Below are 23,215 nucleotides of genomic sequence, written 5' to 3'. Positions count from 1 at the left end.
AGCATAAATAATATTTTGAGATTATACAAGTGTTATATCGTATGAAAATGTCTGCTATTTTTATTACTGAAAAAGTCATGATACTGGTAAACACTATGGTGATTTGTTGGGTACATTCATAATAGAAGGACATGATAAATTCAGTTAGAAGTTAGTGAAAATAAACATGTTGTTTCTTTTCCAACCAAGTTCACAGATCCCTGAATTCTATCCTCAGGTTAAGTGCAAACTCCCAAAGGAGTTGGTTTATTCTAAACTGCTTACACAAACATTTCCCTGTTCCCAACATACTGTAGAAAGATTTCAGTCCTGAACTTAAAAAAAGTCAGAAGCACTCTCTCTCTCTCTTTTGAAGTGCAACACGAACACTCCTTTGAGCACCCATTCTCCCTTCTTTTGTATCCTCTTTTTCCGGGTGCATTTGCTGGCTGGGTATAAATGATGCAGAAGCAGCTGCAGAGGGTCTGGAGGCTGACCCTTGAGAGGGCTGAATGGAGTCCCCTGCCCCCTCCATGGCAAAGGCCCACAGAGAAATGGGTAATGCATCTCTTTGGAACTGACGTCATCAACATGGGTAGAGAGGGGCCTACCATCAGTCTAGGGTAAAGTTGAAGAGCAAGAATGGAAAAAAATAGGGGAAATAAATTTAGAAAAAGAGAACAGGACTTCAGACTTGAAATGAACTCTAAAAAATTATCTGTTCAACTCATACCCTTTACTGCAACCATCTAGCCCGCCCATGCCTGAAGGGTAGCTACCCTTTACTTGAACACGTCTAGATAGGAGACAGTCTTTATGAAACAGCCCATTTCATTTTGTCTGGCTCTAAGGATTAGTAAGCTCCTTCTTATAGTGAACCTCTTTTCTCTAATGTTTGCATCTGGAATATCTAGATTGCTTATTCACACTGCCCAAATTCTGACAATCTCCTACTGTCTACTTTGTTTTTCACTTTGAAGACTAACCCAGTAAGAAACTTCAATTTTAAGTTGTTAGTTTGGCAGTTTTCATGAGCACTTTTAATTTTAAAACAAGAATTTCCAAGCAGGATAACTGGTCAACTGTAAAACCATGAATTCTGTGAATTTTCCAAGTTGGGAAAGCATACCTTGAGATGTCTGTAAATAATTACATGTGGAATGTGACCTACATGAAACTTACATCAAAGCACTAAATTATACTGATTTAAGAGAAATAGTTGTCCTTTTGGTTTTCCTCCTCAGTCCACATGTAACTAGTTTTGCAAAGAAAAGATGCATTTTAAATAGGTTTCCCAAAACAGTCATGTGATTAAGCTTTTCAGAAAAACATTAATATGGTCAGGTGTACTAAAAAAAGCAACAACTGAATTTGTTAAACCAAAATATTCTTTTAAAAAGTTCTACAATTTTATATTATTTGTATATTAGACATAGAAACCGTACTAATATAAGTACATGTAAGTACTACTCTCTACTTTGAATTAGTAAATCCATCTTTAAAGAATGTGAGAAATGTGCTTCTCCCCAAGTGACATAAGATAAACATCAGCACGTCTTCCAGATGGAAATTGTTGTGTTGTATTCATTATTATAAAAACAAATAACATATGTGTGTATATATATATATATACACACACACACATACACACACATACACACACACACACACATCTAGTCCCTCTTAGTAAATTTGCTTTGGTATTCTTAGTGGTTTGGTGCAGAATAACAGATGTGTCTACCATTGTGGTATAATACAAGAGTGAAAGCCAACATAACTGTTCTATTCAAGAATCTAGACACAGGTTTAACATCTGCTTTTCATGCAACTGAGGAATATTTGACAGAAGAAAGCACACTTGGCATTGTGGCGATGTCATCGAGTCTCAAGGTGGTGAAGTCTAACGGAGGCCCTCCTCCCTTCCCCAGTTAATTCCTTTGAAACGTTTAGTACCTCCATGAATTTTGATGTGGCATTGAGCATACAGGTTTTATGCTGTTCACCCCTATATTCAAAGGGTACCATGACGAAGCCAATCGCTTCAGGAATGGCCAGGATGAAGGACAGGATCCAGATGGAGACAATTTCAATGGCAGTTACCAAAGGAATCCCAATTCCCTGAACACGACTCCAGGAGGCAACTGCTCTGTACCTGAAAAAAAGGGTAATGGAACCAAGTTGTTAGGAAAATTTAAATGTATTTCAATTAAACAAAAATTGTAAGTGCTGGGAAGTTCCTCCCCATTGCCAATACCAGTAATTGTCTTTTTAGGAATTTTCTGAGTCTTGGTATGAAAACCAAGTGGTTTTTTTTTTTTTTTTTTTTTTTTTTTTTTTTTTTTTGAGGCAAAGTCTCGCTCTGTCTCTCAGGCTGGAGTGCAGTGGTGCCATCTCGGCTCACTGCAAGCTCTGCCTCCTGGGTTCACGCCATTCTCCTGCCTCAGCCTCCCGAGTAGCTGGGACTACAGGCACCTGCCACCACGCCCGGCTAATTATTTGTATTTTTTTTTTTAGTAGAGACGGGGTTTCACCATGCTAGCCAGGATGGTCTCGATCTCCTGACCTCGTGATCCGTCCGCCTTGGCCTCCCAAAGTGCTGGGATTACAGGAGTGAGCCACTGTGCCTGGCCGTTTTTTTTTTTTTTTGAGACGGAGTCTTGCTCTGTCACCCAGGCTGCCAGGCTGGAGTTCAGCGGCAGGATCTCAGCTCACTGCAAGCTCTGCCTCCTGGGTTCACGTCATTCTGCCGCCTCAGCCTCCCGAGTAGCTGGGACTACAGGTGCCCGCCACCACACCCGGCTAATTTTGCTTTTGTATTTTTAGTAGAGATGGGGTTTCATTGTGTTAGCCAGGATGGTCTCGATCTCCTGATCTCGTGATCTGACCGCCTTGGCCTCCCAAAGTGTTGGGATTACAGGCGTGAGCCACCACACCCGGCTACAAGTGGGGCTTTTAAGAGTTCCACCCATTTGGAAATCAACTGCGTGGCAGGCCTGAGTCTGAGGTCTTTATCTGGTCTAGTGAAATCTTAGGAGAGTTTAGAATGTGGCGGTAACAGACAGTTGTGCCTATGTTTTTTAAGCTGGGAGAGAAATTGGATGGATGGGAGGGATCATGAAAGCTGCTGGTACTTGTTATAGTAATATGTTATTCCTCTTTATAAAATAAAAAAAGAAATCTTAAAGCATTATCTATGAAGTGGGCCTAGATATCCTTGAGTGAATAACCACCACAGATATTCCATTGTTTCCTCCCTTCTTATATGAGCACAGTGGGCTTGTACCAGGTGGCAGTTTTAGTAAATACCTATTTGTGGTAAATGTCAAAGAGGGATTATATCACTCCCATTATGGCCCTGTGCTAGAGCAGATAAAACTTATTTAAAGATACTTTGGTTCCTAATCTTTAGGGTTTACAATCTAACAGAAAAGAATGGTTCATACAGAGTATATAACATAAATGTGACTGATTATGTCAATCAAAAAACTGATAATAAGAAATTATGCTCACCCTATTTTTTACTTCACTATTTTAGTGATAATAATCACATTTAAATGTTATGTCTAGGGAAGGTTTGGTTTAGAAATTCTATGTTCTTTGACCTGATGTGAAGGTCTAATGCTAACTGCTTTTAGACTTACTATTAAGAAGAGACCTGTGACATGGTATGGTATTTTTGTGGCCTCATTCCTGAAATTTTTGTTGCTGCCGTAATGGAAAAGAAACATTTTCTTTTTATAGTTTTCATTAGATAGTGCCAGAAGGCTGTAAAACAGACCGAATGCATTGGAGACAGGTGCTCATGGGTTTGCAGGACATGCAAAGTAATGTAGAAGATTAATCAATAAAGCCAAGGCAACATACAAGCTACCCATATCCACCAAGACAAGCCCCCATCAGTTATATTGTACTGTCTCAGTACATTTACACAGTACATCTGTGAAAACACAACTCTTAGAATTATGTTGACTGTTTCTTCACCAGAATTCCCTAGAGATGAGCATGTACAGATTTGGGTATTTTACGATGATGCCACATGGCATATTATATAGCACAATTTACTGGAGAAATGTTTTATAAAATATTTTTAGGGTAAATAAGATTTGTGCACAATACAAATCTCAAAAAAGTCCAGATTATTTCAAAATGGGATAAAATACAGCTAGGCAAACAGACCAAGAAAATCCTTTTATGATATAATCAAGATTGAATTTTAAAATTTATGGTTATTTCCATAAATTGTCCAGTGGGATAAAAATCATTGTTTATTTTTCTTTGTTCCCTTGTTAAACTGGCAGCCTGATACCCAGTAAAGCTAAGAGGAATGGAGACAGGATGTCTATATCCCAAGGCTGTCAACGGAGTTACATCTATTTCTTCTTCCCTTCTCTCAAGTTGTTTACCAGGGAAGGTGATTTAAATAAAACACCCTATTTCATTAGAGAGTAAGAAAACCTGATTTCCTTGCCAGGATTTGGGGTGAAAAGTGGCTTAAGGAATAAAATATGGTCAACATGTTCTTATGATGAACATGCCCACAGACCAACTTCATTTTTATAAAGCGCCATGAGTTCCCAGAATATTACACATCCATAATCCAATGTAAATTCAACATTCACAAATAAGTAGAAGTCATTTTTAGAGTCTAGTTTAGCAAATAATTCATGATCAGTCTGCTCCTTCATTAACCCACTCACTGAAAATTAGAATATTTTCCATTTATAATCACACAGATCTCGATAACATCTCCATGAGATAAGGGGAAAACAACCATAAGAACAATTAGAAACAATCATTTGTGATAATGGAGGTGGGGAAAAGTATGGAAACCATGAAACACTGGATGTTTCAAAACTGATTTCTATTTGGAATATAATGGCACAACACACTGACACACAAATATGCTTTTCTCATGAGGTGCGATTATAAACAGCCTTCCATCTAGTCAGTATGTATATACATCTCTCTCTGTATATCCATGACATCTTCAGTTGTCATGGAAAATCTGCAAGTGTAGATTCCACCACTGACAACTGCTGTTCCAGAAAGAATCCCTCCTCTCTGAAATGCTTTCTTCACTTGGTTTCCACCACAATCTCCCAGTTTTCCTTCTGACTTACTGGCCATTCCTTCTCATTTACCTGGCTGGACCCCGCTTTCTCCACAAATTCTTAGTATTGGATTTGTCTGAGGGCTTAGTGCTCAGACGTTTTTTCTATCTATGCGCTCTCCTTTGGTGATCTCATCTAGTCTCGTGGCTTTAGTGTCATTTAACTATCCATCTAGCGGTAATTCCTAAATTTATACCTCTAGCCTGGTGCCTCACCTTTAACTCTAGACTTGTACCTCCAACTGCCTACTTGCGAGCTCCACTAGGACACCTAACAGGCATCTAAACACCCCCAAATCAGACTCCTTGTCTTCCTTGCGGCTAAACCTTTCTGCAGTTTTTCCCGTCTCTGGCCCCAAACATTGGGTTAGATTTCACTCCTCTTCCACCACACATCCAATCCTTCAGCAAATCTTGCAACAACTTCCTTCAAGATATATCCAAATGCAACCATTTTTCACCATCGTACCTGTTATCGCAGTGCCTTGATGATTGCCATAGCTTCCTAACTGATCTTCCTATGTCCACCTTGCTTTGCCACAGCCTCGTCTGAACATAGCAACTGGAGTGAGGCTGTTACGTCAGACCATAGCACCCTCTGCTCCAAACCCCCCAGTGGCTTCCCACCCCTGTGAGAATGCCTACAGGTGTCCTCAGAGCTGCTTCCTCACTTCCTTCCGATTTTTACTCAATTGCAGTTTTTCACAGAAGCCTTCCCTGGAGACCCTACTTAAGTTTGCCAACTCCCCCTCCAGAATTGTCTCTCTCACCCTGATTCATTTTTCCCCATAGCACTACAATGTGACCAACAATGTTCTATTTATTTATTTGGTTTATCATCTATGCTCTCCCCTCTCCTTTAGAATATAAGTTCCCAGCCGGGTACGATGGTTTATGCCTGCAATCCCAGCACTTTGGAAGGCTGAGGGGGGTGATCGCTTGACACCCTGGGCAACATGGTGAAATTCCATCTCTACAAAAATACGAAAATTAGCCAGGCATGGTGGTGCATGCCTATAGTCCCAGCTACTTGGGAGGCTGGGGTGGGAGGATCCCCTGAGCCCAGGGAGGTTGAGCCTGCAGCGATCCCTGATCATGGCACTGCACTCCAGCCTGGGTGACAGAGTAAGACCCTGTCTGAAAAAAAAAAAAAAAAAGAAAGAAAGAAAGAAAAGAAAAAAGTGAAGAAAAGCATATAAGCTTCATAAAGGCTGACATTTTGTATGTTGGTCACAATACCTAGAACAAGTGCCAAATAAATACCTGTTGAATGAAGTGTCTTTTTGTTGGCGTTTTCATGCCTGTTACCACACATGTACCTTACCTCACCTTAATTGGCCAGGGAATTCTTAATCTCTAGGGAATTCTGGTGAAGAATCAGTCAGCATAATTCTAAGAGTTATGTTTACACAGATGTACTGTGTAACCTTACCTTACCTTAATTGGCTAAAGCTAATAGCACACTACATTCTGATCATTTTCCTATTTTTCAAGCTAGCCATGAATTAGGCCACAGATTAAAAGCTAATACTTTTAGAGGACCAGATTCAATAATTTAAAGGAGGGATCTATGGGCTGATCTTTCTGCCCCATATGTTCCAGTTGGGAACCTGAGAGCTGGCATCTTGTCGCATCCTCTGCCTGGTCTCCAGTGAACCTGGGGCGTCTGGACCATGGCTCAGGGCTGCCAACTCCCGGTAGAGCCTTTTCGCATTATATCACCTTGTACCCTGTCATGTGATAGGCCAAAATAAAAGTATAAAATATATATTTTATTCATGTAAAGATGTTTGTTAGTGCGTGTGCCTATAAATAGATTTTTACATGTTATTAGGGCCAGAGGCATTTAATGCATGTTTATTGAATCTTGAAGGTGTGGTCTGGGATAGTCATTAAGTTTAAAAATGCTTATTCGTGAAAGAACTTTAAAACATTATAAAATAAAACAAATTAAAAAGATACCACTTCGACAAAATCTATTTTTTTATTCTTTTCTTGTTTTGATTCTCACAGGCATAGTTTGAATAGACTATAATCATATGACTCACAATTTTTAAATTTTAGCTTTATTTACATTAAAAATACTCTCCTATGTTTCTACATGGGTATGGCCCTTATCGATTTAATGGCTACACAGTATAACAAGATTTTGATATAATTTACTGGAATCTTTTTTCTATGTTCACATCATTTCTAGTGTTTCACAGCTGTGAATAAGACACCTATAAGCTTGTTTGTACACATAATTTTTTTTCTCTTTCTGAATGATTCTTCTGGATTAATTATCTTGAGTGGGATTACTGGATCAGGGAATAAATAGGTGGCTGAAGTGCCTTAAGAAAGAAGTTTCTACCAAGTGCCTGTTAATGAATGCTTGCCTGTGTTAGAATTTATTATTTATTCTTATTTACCACTTCCATAAGGTACAGTGCCGCCCCTATCTTTACCTCTGCACATCTTTAATTAACAGCAAACTTGATCATTTGTAATGGTTGTTAATGATTTATATCTCTCATACCATATGGAGGTTTGGAAGCTAAATGCTAGCAGGAAGAATTCTTTTTTAGAGATAGGGTCTTACTCTGTCATCCAGGCTGAAGTGCAGTGGCACAATCATAGCTGCAGCCTCCAGAACCTGTGCTCCCTTAAGGGATCCTCCTATCTCAGGCTCCCTAGTAGCTGGGACTATTGGTGCCCACCACCATGCCAGGCTAATTTTTAAAAATATTTTTTGTAGGGACAAGGATCTCGCTATGTTGCCCAGGGTAGTCTTGAATTCCTGACTTCAAGCCATCCTCCTGCTTCGGCCTCCTAAGGCTGAGCCACTGCAACTGCTTGGCCAATTCCAATTTAGAAGAGAATCAGGTGTGGTGAATTAAAAGACAGCTGCAAATGCTTTACCACTTCTTCAGTTGAGTTCTTAAATTGAGCTGGCCTGTGACTACTTTGATCAATTGAGTGTGGCTAGAATGATGTTTTGCAGTTCCAGGTCTCGCCTCTGAAAGGAGCCTTGAGCCTGCTGGAGCAAAAACAGAGAGGACCCTGAGACTACGTGGAGGGGGAGATGGGCTCTGCTGAGCTCAGACATCCAGCCGTCCCTGCCAAGGTGCCAGGCATGTGAGTGTTGGACCTCTGACACAAGCTCAGAGTCAGCTGAAGTCCACCAACCCCAGGTGAAGTGACAAGGAGCAGAAGAATTGCCCAAATTCCTGACCTTCAACATGGTGAGATATGATAAAACGGTTGTTGTTCTGAATTGCTAAGTTTTGAGGTAGTTATCAAAGAGAAATGGGGTAGCAAAATTAACCAGTTGCCTGATCTTGACAATAGAATAAGACAAAAGAACAAATAACTCAGTACGATAGTGAACAGACTCCCAAATAAGATCCTATTGCCCTAGCCAGCCTTGGACTTTGTCCAGTTCCCTGCTCATGTCTTCCGGCTCAGACCCTTCCTCTGTGTCTTCACTATTGTCATAGTGCAATAGAAAACCATAACACCAGGAAAATAAGGAGAAACCAAGTCCAACTCAAACAAAGAGGTTTTTCTGAAAACCACCTTCATGTTTCTTGAGTTAGGATATACCTTTGAGAATATCAGAGAGACCACTGAGCAATTATTTGAAATGATGGGTTCAAGAACTGACATCAGCTTTTCAGCCATATAAAACAAAGCTGCCTCATTAATGGATCTTTGCAACTTTTCCAAGTATCTAATAACACATCACTCTGGAATAGTTGTTAAAAGAGTTTTATCTTTTTATAGCCTTCTTCCCCAGGCAACTTTTAACAAGTTGGATCTGTACCCAGACCTTTTTACTGGTCTGACCCCATCATCATCATCTTCCACTTTAACACGACTTTGCAAAGAACAACAGTGATCCCTCCTACCCCCCCGCTCCTGCTGCTTTTTTTTTTTTTTGCCTCCAAACAAACTCAAAGTAATATATAAAACTTGTCACTTTCAGCATGTAAAAATACCTATTTTGATAGCTGGTAATGGCTGGTTATTCATTTTTGTTGGGAAAAGTTTATTCATTATAGAAGTATACTGCCTTAGAATTAAAAAGATAATTCAACAAGAAAGCTGGATAGGGGTCCAAATTTGTTTCTGAACTTCTTCAGTTCCTGATTTGTCTTTTTCTCAAATGACCAAAGATGTGAAACTAGATTTGCGGAGGAATTATTCAAAAGGTTAAACTGAGACAAGTCCGTAGTTGAAATTAGCAATGAAAGCCTATCCATTCTGGCAGAAATCATGTGCTTTCTCTCAGTCCTGTTTACCTTATTCAGATTAAAAGCTGATAGTGAGAAAGCTAGATCTTTTCTTTGATCTTACATCATTCTGTAATCATTGATTAATGAAGTAATAAAGAAATCCTATAGAACTTGGATGTAAGGTTTCTCTCATTTTCTTTCAAACAACTCTGAAATGTGAGATAATTATGTTTTTAAAATACTGTGTAAAAAAATCATGGGAACTCTTTGTCCTGGGCCATAATTTATTCAGCTCATAAAATGAAAGCAGGGATTCACAAACTGCAACAGGTTCCAAACTCCCTTTTCATTCCTTGTTTCATTTTAAAAAGTGTTTTTTATTTTTTATTCTTATTTTTTTTGTAGTAGTAGAATATAATGCAACCAAATTAAGAGTTAAAGCAAATGGAATCTTATCTTCAGGAATTAAGTGTGAATGATTCATTCTCTCGTGTGAAAGCTTTTGAAATAGAAATGTCAAATAGATTCCCTACATACAAGTCCTGAAGCTGAGGGTCAATACCAAATGAAATGTAAAAATAGTAAAGTGTGTGTCTAGGGAACAAAGAATGATTAGTTTATTTTCAAGGAAAAACCTTTTGGATTAAGGCTGATTTTTGTGAGAGTGGAATTTTAAAATAGTTCATCTCCTTGATCTACAATTCAGATCAAATCTTAATGAGATAGATTCTTGGCATCATGTTTTCTTACTTTCTTTTCTTTTTTTTCTTTTCTTTCTTTTCCTTCCCTTCCTTCCTTCAGTCCTTCCTTTCTTTTTAACTAAGAATGACTCACATTTCATTTGATACACAACTATTTATCATGATGGAACATCTTATTTCTTTTTCTTCATGCATGAGATGAAGAGAGGAGGTGGTATGGGTGAGGTGACCCGACACTAGATATAGGAATCTATGACCTAACTTTCCCACTATCTCCCCGACTCAACACTGGGCATGATTGAAGCTCCGCATGATGCTCCGAGATCCCCCCAAGGAAGAAAGAGGAGGCAGAACAAAAAAGTGAGGAGGAACCAGCTCTGCCCCCTGGGCCTGTGGGAGGAGTGACAATTTTTCCCAGCTTATTACTTTTTTTTTTTTAAGTTTTATGAATGTTTAATCCGAAGGTTTTAAAATACTATATCTTAAAATACATTTATAATTTTATCCAGCATTTCTACCATTCTTTTAAAGTTCAGAAGGGTCTTCCTTCCCTTTCCAGAGATCAAAAAGATAGTCTATTTTCTTCTACTCCTTTATGGTATAAACAAAAATAAAATTCTAAGCCCCTCAAATGACTGAATGGACCCCTCCTCTTGGCCAAGGGGATTTCAAAGAAACCTAAAATACGAGTTCAGGCCATGATGGGAAGGGGATGTCGGACCTGCCTCTTCATACTTTCCTCTCTTTGGAATTTAGGCACAACAGGCCAGCATTAACGTTAGAACAGATCTTAAGACTAACAAAACAGGACGGGCGCGGTGGCTCATGCCTGTAAATCCCAGCACTTTGGGAGGCCGAGGCGGGTGGATCACGAGATCAGGAGATCGAAACCATCCTGGCTAACACGGTGAAACCCCGTCTCTACTAAAAATACAAAAAATAAGCCAGGCGTGGTGGTGGGCACCTGTAGTCCCAGCTACTCCGGAAGCTGAGGCAGGAGAATGGCGAGAACCTGGGAGGCAGAGCTTGCAGTGAGCCGAGATCAAGCCACTGCACTCTAGCCTGGGCCACAGAGCAAGACTCCATCTCAAAAAAAAAAAAAAAAAACCTAACAAAACAGACTCTCTGTAGCAGTGACATACCAAATCCCAAGCACACTCTAGTATAGCATCACATGACAGAGAGAAGGCCCTGAAAGAAATAGAAGTATTTCACTCCAAAATATATTTCTTTGACTTATTTTGAAATGGCCCTGTATAGGCATCTCTTGTGGAGAAAATTTACATTCTGTAGATAATTCCCTTCCATTTCCAGGTCTTTTCCTGATCCAGGAGAGATTTAACTAAGAGTCTGGCACCTTTTAAGATCTGATAAGAGGCATTTACTATCTATTCTCATACTACCTGGAGGCTTCATCTACATAGAACCTTGGCTTCCACAACCCCCTTATCCTAACCCCAAGCACTTCTTGTCAGCATTTGCTGACTTCAAATCTTTAGACAAAACTTAACTCTTTCAACTAAATGCCAGTCAGGAAATCTTTGAATCCACCTGTGACCTGGAAGCACCACCCTGCCCTCCTCACCCAACCTCCATTTCAAGATGTCCCATGTTTCCAGGCCAAACCACTGTAAACCTTACATGTATGGATTTATGTTTTTGCCTGTAACTTCTGTCTCCCTAAAATGTATAAAATTAAACTGTAACTCAACAACCTTGGGCACAGGTTCTCGGGACTTCCTGAGGCTGTGTCACGGGTCATGGTCTTCACATTTGGTTCAGAATACATCTCTTCAACTATTGTTCAGAGTTTGGCTTTCTTCATCAACAATGGTTTGAGTTTTTATGTGCTTGAGTATAGTGGTTAAGAATGCAGACTACCAACATTTGATTAGTGGCTCCAGCACTTAGTAGCCATGCTGACTTGGTTAATCTCTTTCAACCTCAGCTTCCCTATCTGTAAAGTGGAGATAACACACCAACTATCACAGTTACATAAACAAATTTTTTTTTTTTTTTTGAGACAGAGTCTCACTCCATCCCCCAGCCTGGAGTGCAGCTGCTGTTGTCTAATCTCGGCTCACTGCAACTTCCACCTCCCGGGTTCAGCGATTCTTGTGCCTTAGCCTCCCAAGCAGCTGGGACTATAGATGCCTACCAGCATGGCTGGCTAATTTTTGTATTATTTGTAGAGATGGGGTTTCACCTGTTGGGCAGCCTGGTCTTGACCTCCTGGCTTCAAGTGATCTGCCCACCTTGGCCTCACAAAGTGCTGGGATTACAGGCATGAGCCACCTCACCCAGCCCTAAACTAATTTTTGTAAAGTATTTTCAATAGGGCCTAACACTTAGTAATATTCAATAAATGGTAATAATTATAAATATTATTATTGATACGTACAGAAGACTTTAACATGCTTTTTCCCTCAGATGGCTAAATAGCATAATTTATTGATAAATCTTTCCTCCCCCGATTATATTCAAAGTGATTTCAGCCTATATTATTAATACATTCTTGTGTATTCCAGCACCTGAGTCGAGTTTTCCCACTGATTCGTCAGTGTGTTCATGGGTTTGCATTACATTGTTTAAAACATTGTAGCTTTATAGCATTTAAAATGACCATATAGGCCACTGCATTCTAGTCCGGGTGACAGAGCAAGACCCTGTATTTTAATAAAAACAAAAATCATATAGGAAGAACATGTGTGTAGGACACATTGTTCTTTTTTCAAAATGTCATGATTATTTTCCCATTTCTTTTCTCTACATGAATTTTAGAGTTATAACTAAAAAATTTAATTAGATATTATAATGAAAATACATGGTTACATCTCTGAAAGAAATGTAACTTGATATGCAGCTTGATGAATACAGGAAAAATTTTACTTGTATTAGCAATGTAATAGGTGCAATTTAATGCTTTTAATTTTTAGATAACATAACATTTTGAATGAAAGAAGAAATGATGTTGGGATGCTGGCAGTGGGAACATCAGAGTGAGAATTTATTAGTGAATCAAATCCACATCATAAGTGTTTATTCAGCTTTTTATGGTCTAAGGTACCATGATCTCGAGATTATACAGTGGCCACCTATGGTATGTAAGTGTTTTTATGCAGCAGCCTTTAACATCTAATATAATGTAAGTGTAACCCAAAGAGACCCTAGACTTTCCTACAAATCACTGAAGGGTCTTATTAATAGATGATAAAATTATTTCTGATCTTTGTGTTTACCATCGCAATGGGAACATTTTTGTCAAAGGTATGATTGTGTTTTAAATTACTAATGAAATTATTTTTTGTGTTTTATTTTTAATAATACATTTTTATTTTGTGTTTCACAGTTATAGTCATTTATTTATTTATTTATTCCTGGGCTCAGGTGATTCTCCCACCTTAGCCTCCTGAATAGCTGGGACTACAGGCATGCATCACCATGTCCAGCTAATTTTTTGTATTTTTGGTAGAGATGGGGTTTTCCTATGTTACTCAGACTAGTTTCAAACTCCTGGGCTCAAGAAGTCAGCCCACCTTGGCCTTCTAAAGTGCTAGGATTACAGGTGTGAGCCACCGTGCCCAGCTGACATAAATTTATATCAAGGATACCATTCTAATTTTCTAATTGCTGATTGAATGCACATTTTTATGTTTTAACAGTAACAATTTTTGTCCTAACAATAATTATAAATGTAAAATAACAGAATATCTGTAAACTCTTTAATGTTCTTTAGAAGAGTGAGACTTTTATTTCTATAATGAGGAGACTCAGGTTCCCTGATAAAGTGATTGTCAGGGAATGAGTTAGAATGAAAACCTCTTCTAAATTGTATGTAGGCTAATTAAATAGGCCATTATACACCACTTGTGTGAGATTATAGTAAATATAACAGAGTGCCACAGAATATGTTATAAAGTTCCTAATTTCATTCTTATAATTGCTGCTATGAAAACCAGAAGGTAAAGAAAATACCATCTAGAAGTTCACAGAATTCAGAAGGGCTTCTTTAGAGAACGCTTAACAATCATGCGTGCGGATTCTGGAAAGACTTCGGGACATTTGATGGAGTTTTCAGAATTGGATAAAGGGATGCTTCTGGTGTTGCACTCTTTTTAAAACTTATGAAACATTTCAGTCTTTCAAAAAGGCAGGGTGAAGAACATAGCAATATGGTGCACTTACCTCTCACTCAATTAATTAAACATTACAGATATAATTGAACAGTATCTTTTTTTATGATAAATTTACCAGGTGAAATATAGGATTTGCATATCCTGGAATCTCCTTTTCACAAAGTTTATTCCATCTAATATGTTAATTTTCACTTTATTGCCAAAAGGGCGTCAAATGGGTATTCTTGATAAAATGCTCTAGGTACATGATTGTCTGAGCCAAAGATGGCTAATAATCAGCAAATGTGGAAGGCAATTCTAAACAGCAAAGGCAAGATGGTTAATGCTTTAATTCACTTGAAGCTAATCAACAGCTGTCCTGGGCACCAATTCTCTTGACTTGTCTTCTTTTTGAGAAAAATGCTTTTCTAAGCCCAGCCAAAGAGCAAAGGGAAAGAACCACATTACCTGTCAACACTAAGAGCGCAGAGGTTGAGGACGGTGATCCCCACCGAGGACTTCTGCAAAAAGGGGAACAGCTTGCAAAGAAATACGCCAAAGTCATTGTGATCAAAAGGCCAGCGCCCAGCCAGCAGCTGAAAGAAGGAGACACAGTAGTAAGAAATGGTAGAGCTGGCACGGAGCATGTGGGCACTTACAGTTTTAGTTATGCGTCCCAACTTCTAAATTTTATTCACAGTGCTTTTCAGTTAGCACTGTAGCAAAAGAGTATTACAATTGTTATTTTTTTCTTTTGTATTTTAAAGCCTCAGCAATTTTTAGTCTGGAAAGATATAGAGATATAATTTATTATTATTAATATGTAGTAACATGAATATATTGTGATATATATTTAATACATAAAATTAATATAGTGTATTAATATAATACATACTTATATATTAAATATATTATAGTTATATAATACAATTTAATAACAGAAGAGATGTGCCTTTGATCTCACATCAACTAGTCATGCTGCCTACTTTTCAAACAGTAGTAAAAGTTTGGGATTTTGGGAGACAGCTCAACCGAGAAGCAGACAGTGGTTTTTTATCTGTGCTTACTAAACCATGAGTAAAGCAAATAATTTCAACTACTGGAATTGGCAGATTATATTGTCGCTGAAATTAAGAATGAAAGGTTAGGGAGAATACTGGAAAAAAACAAAGTGGTGTAGAAGCTACTAATTTTGGCAGCTAGCTAACACCTAAAGCCACTTTGAACTTACATTTTCCTCTGTGCTTAAGGGGCTGACTCTGCTTCAGTAGATGTGATGTAAGTGGCTTTTCTCTATTTAGGCTCAAACTTCCCCTTACTATACAGAAAAATGTGGTTACCTTGATCTGTTGGTATCACATGCAGAAAAATCTGTTCTTCCATGTTGACAATTTCCAACCTTGTTTGCAAGGCAAGAGTGGACACCCTCTAGTGGCTGTGCTGGGTAGCAGACACATAACAATAGCTACCAGTACTCTGTATTTGTCTAATTAGGTATTATACTAGGAGCATGGGCTTAAATAATAGCGCAGCTACCTAAAAGGGGGAAGGAAGTTCCTGCTGAACATATGATGCCTTTTCAAGTGTGAAAATGGTATTGATTTCCTTTCTAATTTTTTGCTTAGTGACTCAATTTAAACTTACTCAACTCACTAGGAAACAGTATCCTACTAACTTGACAAACTCCTTTTTCTTTGTTTTTGAAAAGTTCTTTTTGCCATAGTAACTCTAAGCTAAGCTTTGAATTTCTTTTCTACTATTTCCAAAAGGTGATGTGAGGTTTAATTCCATGGTCAGTGTGATCCATAACACGAGTCCTTTGAAAGAGTTTGGGAAACCAGTACCCCGTAGATAAAGAATGAGAACTTGGTTACACAGGGCAGTCTCTCACTCTGTGATTTTTGGCTAAGACCCTATAAAACTTCATTATAGAAGTTTTCTCTCTTTAGTTTTCATGATTACTTCCTTTCTACTAAATAGTTTTCGAAAAGAACCTTTTTCTTCAATCCAATAGTGCCTCTGGTTTCTTCTTCATCTCACTATAAACAGTCTCGATTGGTGTCTTCTCAAAATTTCCTCATAAACTTTTGTCCAAGGACAACCACAAAACTCTTTGCACAAACACTGCCTTCATTTCTTATGGTTTTCATGAAGCTGACAAATAATTATGCCATTGCTGACTGCTGGTTATTAATGCTTGGTGCAAGTAAAGACATAAAACACTATTTCTGGGATGAATCACCCTATAAAAACAAGAAAACCTGAAAACTACTTTTTATAGAATAAGAATGTAGAATTCTGGCTCAGAATTATAATTCTTCAAAGACCACAGATATGTAATTAAAACAGTGTAGGCACGGTTATGGGATATACTCTGGAACAGTTGAATTGTTTGTTTGTTCATTCCCGGAGATTAAGAGGACCCTGATAATCCACATGAATGGATTTCCCAATTCACACATCTAACAATGAAAGAAAAGAAAAAGATGTTCTTGCTTAATAAGGGAGACTCTGAAATCCTGTGAAGGTCTCAGTGGCAAGTGCTAAGAAAATGATCCAGAAAAACCACAAATGAACATGGATTCTCTCAGATTCTTCCAATCTCAATTACATTTTTTCCTTTTACATGCTTCCTTAAACTTTTAACTAGGATTAGGTTAGGGTTAGGCATAAAGAAGGACAGAGAGGAAAGACATCATGGAATCAGTGGGAAGCAAAAAAGATCATGGAATTGTCTTTCTTTGAGACAAATAGGTGTCGTGTTGGTGGTGGTGTTCTTTTTCCTTTTCCTAGGAGTGAGCATTGATTCTTCTTGGGAATTATAGATAAAGGGGAAGGAAAGAAATCACTGGAGAAAATTATTAGGTGTAGTCACTGTGTAGACTTCCCTAACTTGTATCTCCTTCATTCTGAAAGGATGTATGGGTAGTAAGTGTCCAATGCTGCTAGGAGGAAATTAGGTCCCTGCCTGTAGGCAACGTCCCCCTCTTTTCCTTTTCCTCTCTGGTTCCATGTGGCTTCCTCTAAGAGGCCCTCATTAACTATCTAACCTCAAGTAGAACCTGCTTGTTAATCTCTTCCATGGAACCAGTGTTGGAGCAGTCCTACATTCAAAGTCTCCTTTCAGCTTGCTCTGCTGGAGCAGGAGCAGGAGCAGGAGTCCTCATGGAGGCAAACAGTGGGGCTCACCGGTTTTCTCTTATTTAGCAGAAGCACTTGGAGCTTCTGAAGGACTACTGGGAATGCATCCTGTTATTTACTAGCACTTAAAATTAAAAATATAATACATAAGATGGTAAAAATTAAGCTGTATAAAAGCTTATATAATGCAAAGTTAAGTCTCCCTTCCAGTCAAGGCCCCCAAACTCCCTGCCCAAAGGCAACCACTGTTAATTGCTAAGTGTGTTTTCTTCCAGAAAACATCCTATGTACATAGAAGCATATGCTTTTTTTTTTTTTACAAAAAGAAAACAAGTGGGAACATATGGAAATAATATATTTTAGTACTCCATTATGATCTTTTTTTCCTGGAGTAATTTTCTGGAGAGCAATTCTATTGCTTAATCAAAAAGTTTTGATTTTTAAAAGCATGTTAATGAAATAGACTAGGAGAGGAATAAATAAGTAACTGTTTAAGAGAATACATCCTAGACCATGGCAAAGAACTCACTGATTTCACTAATGTTAACAAGCTACTGTCAATTCAATGAAAAAAACAAAACAAAACAAGACAAAACAAAACCCAAAAGAGTCTGACAAGCTGACGAGTCGTATTGGTTCAAAGGGTTAATCAGGCACCTCAGATCAGTCATAGCTTATTTTTGCTACAAAAGAGTCTATGTACCCTAATATTTATAATTTGCCACCCTCATATTTATAATTTCCAAGGACATTACACAGTACCTAGCACATAGTAGGTGCTGGATGAATGGATGACGCCAACTCATTAAATCAGATCATATTTTCATAGTTTGAAATGAGACAGTACCAATTTTGCCCTGAAAACACATTCACTTTGAAATTTATTTTCTATTTGAAAGTTGTTTATCAGTGTCTCAAAGTAGTGCTCCCACTCTTTATGTTGAAAGAAACCTGCCATCGAGTTGTTTGAGGAAGTGGGAGAATACTGTGCTATTTAAGAGTCTAGGCTGAAGAGAGGCTGCCATTTACTCTTTGCTTGGAGACATCTCACTTTGGGCTGTGATGAGACTGCCCACCTTCCTAAGAGCTGCAGGGCAGGCCCTTGGAGGTGAGGCACATCCCATGGTCTAAATGTACATCATGTTCTCCTCTTCTCAAGCAGATCACAGAAGAACACCACAGAAAGAATCGTGGAGACACAGAAGGCAATCTGCTGGGCCAGGATTTTACATGCCTTTGTTCTAACTCAGGGAATTTTTCTATAATTGAAATATAGTTAAAGCCCCTGATCCCCACCTGAAAATGAAAGCACTTCTAAACGGCACAGATTAATATAGGAATTTTGCATTTGTGTGGTTGATTTGGATTGTATCAAAATCAACACCATAAAATTGACAAGCTGCATGTTTTAACCCATCAAAAACAGATTTAGGGAAGAACTTGTACCATATGATACACTGATATGCACCCTGTTTGTAGAATGGATAGAGCCAAATGCAGGATGTACATTCACCACTATATTTAGTGCAATGCAAGATCTCATTTGGTTGGGACCTCTTAAGTATGGGGAACATATCTGTTTACATTAGTTTTCTGGAACATACCTGACAACCAGAAAGTAAACAAAAATGTAAGGAGCCAAAAAGTTGTGAAATTTATGCCCTAAAGCTCATGTGCGTTAGTCCTCAGCAAACTGCCTGAGTCTTCACCACAGGGGGACTGATTCTCACTCTACACCCAGTGGTGTAAAGCTTAGCTCTTATTGTGCTCTAGCCCATTGCACATCCAGAGCTGTTCATTAATAGAGACTCTCCAGAGGCATAGTTCTCAGTGTTGCCTGTACATTAGAATGATTTTGGGAGCTCTTCCATATCCCAGTGCCTTGGCCATCACCCTAGGCCAGTGCTTATCAACCAGGGGACAATTTTGCCATCCCCCTTCCCCCCACCACCGCAGGGAACACTTGGCAATGTCTGAGATATTTTTAGTTATTACAGCTGGGGGTGGGTGTGCTACTCGCATCTAGGGGTAGAGGCTTGGGGTGCTGCTAAGCATTTTGCAATGTACAGGACAGACAACCCCAACAAATAATCATCCCCCCCACCCAAATATCACTGGTGCTGAGGTTAAAAAACTGTGTCCTAGACCAACAAAATTAGAATCTTCGGAGTTGGGACATAAGCATTAGTAGTCTTTAAGGGTCCCAGGGGATTCCCAAGGACAGCCAAGGTTGTGAATAGTTGCTGTGGAGCAGCAGCTCCCAAGACTTAGCAGCTGCAGAATCACCTGGAGGGCTCATTGAAACACAGATGGCTGGGCCCCATCCCCAGAGTTCCTGATTCAGTAGGTCTGGGGCAGGGCCTGAGAATTTGCATTTCTAGCAAGTTCTCAGGTGATGCTGATGCTGCTGGCTCACCAACCATACTTTGAGGATCACTGCTCTAGAGGTGCCATGGTCAGCAAAAATGACAGCTGACGGTCAAATGGAACAGGAGGAGCAGAAAAAGGTATAAAATACAGTCACAAGAAATAAAAAATCTTGGGCTGGGTGCAGTGGCTCACACCTGTAATCCCTGCACTTTGGGAGGGTGAGGTGGATTGATCACTTGAGGCCAGGAGTTCGAGACCAGCCTGGCCAACGTGGTGAAACCCTGTCTCTATTAAAAATACAAAAATTAGCCAGGTGTGGTGGCACGTGCCTATAATCCCAGCTACTTGGGAGGCTGAGGCAGGAGAATCACTCGAACCCGGGAGGCAAAGGTTGCAGTGAGCCGAGATCATGCCATTGTATTCCAGCCTGGGCAACGAGAGTGAAACTCCGTCTCAAAAAAACAAAAAAAAAAGAAAAAGAAAAAGAAAAAGAAAAAATCGTAATGTTTGGGGCCATGTAGCCTGCATCCCCTTACACTCTTACCCAAAGACAATAGTCCCTAAAGACATCAGCACATAAAGTCACAGTACAATAACAGATGTTCTACTGCCCCAGGCCTCACCAGCTTAGCACTACAAAATAAGGCTGTTCTCCCCTATATTCAAGATGGGTTGTGAACCTATAAGATTTAGGTTCAAGTACGAGATTGACCTGTTGCTAACTGTGTGACCTTGGGTAAGCCAGTTCCCCGTTGTAAGTCTGTGTTTCTGTATTTGTTAAATGGGGGTAGTTCTCATACCTGCCACAAGGATATGATGCTCATTTGGGGTGCTCAAATGGCTTAATGCATATGAAAGAATCCTGCAAACTGAACATATAACACGCAAATGTTATTTTGAATTGCTATAATTTGTAATCATAAACTGAAATATACCATTTATGCACAACCATGAAAATATAAATGAACTTATGCCTCTTTATCCATTCCAGATGTTAATATCCCCTGCTACTTAATCCTATTACTTGTACATTATTTTTGTTATTGTCATGGCATCTTAAAATGGTACAAATAAAACTAGTGGCATATTTTTCTTTGTGTTAATTTTCCTTTCACCCCATCCTGTGAGGCTGAAGGGTTCTTCTCCTCTCCTTCATCTCCTGTCTGTCCTAGATAGGAATGAGGGATTTACAAATACAGTCTGTAATAGCTGCAAACCTCAAAGCAAGGAAAACCTTCTTTTCCCTTCAATATGAATTATTATAGGGTCACTTAGAATTGGACATGACTGACTAGGTATCAGGCTTTAAAAACTGAGGTCTGAGGTTTTTCTTTCTTTCTGGGGGAGGGACTGGGATGTAAAAGTTGGTACATAGTTGACTCAGTAGCAAACAAAAACATCTTCCAACAGCACAGACTGAGATGATTATAAAGCTTGTGATGCCCAGGACAGGCCATTTATGAGAACGTGCTCTCTGGACACTGCAGATCTCAAATCAGATACTACGAAATAAGTCACTGTGTGTGACCATGAATAGATTTTGTTCTTCTGTTATGCATTAATTGCTTCAGGATTGAGACAGAGCATACATACAAATGTCATAAAAGCTATGGCCTCTCCCTATCCCCTATCCATACACTTTTTCCTTTGAACAGGCTTTTCTTGCCTCCTGACCTGTCCAAGAATTCAGGATGTATGACAAATGCAGAGTAGAGCAGAAATTCCATATATGGTTTTGACTCTGGCCTTAGGTGCCCTCCCTGAGCTGGGGGGATGGAGAAGCCCTCCTTTTAATGAAGGCAGCTGGCTTGGCATAGTAGCTCAGAGCATGGGCCCTGAAGCTGGATTCCTTGGGGCAGACTGACCCCAAGTTCTGCTGTCTTCCTGATCTTGTGACATTGGCATGCTCGTTAACCTTTGTGCCTGTTAGTTTTCTCTTCTATAAAATGAAGATCATTCTGGTAGCTACCACAGAGGATTACTGTGGGCCAGCGAAGAGAGAATCCAGAGGAAGGGCTTGGCAGAAGTCAGAATATGGAAGTGTGAGCCATAACTATTGATGATTCATGGTTATGGTCACCCATGGTCCAGGTCACCAGGTGCAGGGTGGTGGCAGGCCACACAAGAACAAAAGACCCCACCAGAAGATAAGCAGAAATAACAGCTTCTCAAGAAGCTCTAAGCAATCTTCCCTGGGAGCTCCACAGAAGAAGAGGGTGGTGTGACCTAACAGTAAAGAGAACAGGCTCGGGTGACTTTGTCCCCTGGTGTGACTTAGACATGTTAACTGTTCCTCATGGAAAACTGCAGATAAAGAGAGTGCCCATGCATATGGTTGATGTATTAAATGGGTTCATACATGAAAAGCACTTACAGCAGGGCCTGATCTATAGCAAATCATAAATGTTAGTTCCCATAGGAGATGGATTCTGAGGAACTGCTTCTTGCTAAACTGCATTTAGATGGAAAGAGATGGAATTGTTGCTACTCACTAACCATATCTTTCACTATTGAATATTCGGTGTTTCAGTCTCTGCTGAGGTCTTCACTTTTTAGAATCTGAAATACATAGATGTTAATAACAACAAGGTGGATGAGAGGAAACAAGGAGAAAGAGAACTTTTTAAAGCCAGAGTTCCAGAGCCATGAAGATTTTTTCCTTTGAGGACAGATTATTCACCCAAGATATGGGCTTATCACCCCTGAGAATCTCAGTCACCTGAAGCCTGGGAATCAAGAGGAATATCTCTTTTTAATAACTCTCTTTGCTGTAAGAGTACCAATCCAAAAGTGAGGGACTTGAGGCTTTTACTTATTTTGTAAGCATATGACCAAAGGATCATTGGATAGAGAAGAATGGAACTTTAGAGAAGAAAAATTAGAGAGCTTCAATATTGAAATTGCAAGGTTTGTGCTGATTGTGTGTGTCAATACTTTAAGGTTTAATTCATAATGGAGAGGAGATTCATGCTAGAAAGAAAGACCCTGGTTTTCCTGGAATGGAGAAAAGATTTTCCATGTGTTGTGAGTGGAGCCCTACATCTTGTCATAAAAACATACAAGCACAGTTTTGGGCCTTATTGTGTGTCTGGGTCAGAGCTCCCATCATAGAAATGGGGTGCTCTGACCCGGACAGACAATAAGTCCCAAAACCTAATGGAAAAGTTTTATAGTTGATTTTAATCATCAGTCTCTATGGTCAGACATGCTAGTGCCTATTTAAAAGAAACAGGCAGGCAAAACCAAAGCAGAACAAAACAAGATAAAACAGAATAGCAGAGATCCCCACATACAGATTTAGGTAGTGGATCCCAAAATCTTATCAGTGATGTAGGTGATGATGAATAGGAAAAAGGGAAAACAAATGGCATATTTGAAAGTATGCAGCTGATTTAATGATCTAATTTATAAGTTCTGAAGAAACTTAAGTTCTTTATTGTAAAATATGTCATGTGGTCACAATTATCCCGAGTGTAGATGGAAACAATGAGCCAACAAAGATATGGTATGCAGCATGAGCAAAATAATACCATATGTGTGTTTCGGGAAAAAAAGAATAAAGTAGAATAAAGTTGATGCTCT

At 39.2% G+C, this 23,215-nt stretch overlaps 1 protein-coding gene and 1 long non-coding RNA gene across 4 annotated transcripts in view; one reads left to right on the top strand and one right to left on the bottom strand.

Annotated features, from left to right (window-relative positions):
* EDNRA (endothelin receptor type A) overlaps positions 1-23,215 on the bottom strand; it is a 65,019-nt gene that overhangs the window by 10,322 nt on the left and 31,482 nt on the right. For all 3 annotated transcript variants that reach the window (XR_002943640.3, XR_010156349.1, XM_001149597.7), the window contains exons 3-4: positions 14,591-14,718; positions 1,933-2,131 (exon numbers count right to left, since the gene is read on the bottom strand). Coding sequence is in view for 1 of the 3 variants with exons in the window: in XM_001149597.7 (XP_001149597.1) it covers positions 1,933-2,131; positions 14,591-14,718 (327 nt within the window). In the remaining 2 variants the exon portion in view is untranslated. The remainder of the gene's footprint in view (positions 1-1,932; positions 2,132-14,590; positions 14,719-23,215) is intronic.
* The window catches only part of LOC107974436 (uncharacterized), a 47,482-nt gene that overhangs the window by 5,197 nt on the left and 19,070 nt on the right, over positions 1-23,215 (top strand). Inside the window, exons 3-4 of the long non-coding RNA XR_002943641.3 lie at positions 1,997-2,143; positions 8,073-8,313. This is a non-coding gene — a long non-coding RNA (uncharacterized LOC107974436). The remainder of the gene's footprint in view (positions 1-1,996; positions 2,144-8,072; positions 8,314-23,215) is intronic.

This window comes from Pan troglodytes, chromosome 3, assembly GCF_028858775.2.
Source record: "Pan troglodytes isolate AG18354 chromosome 3, NHGRI_mPanTro3-v2.0_pri, whole genome shotgun sequence".
Taxonomy (NCBI): Eukaryota; Metazoa; Chordata; class Mammalia; order Primates; family Hominidae; genus Pan; species Pan troglodytes.
The sequence above is the reverse complement of the archived record's forward strand: the minus strand, read 5'-3'. Positions and strand labels throughout refer to the sequence as shown.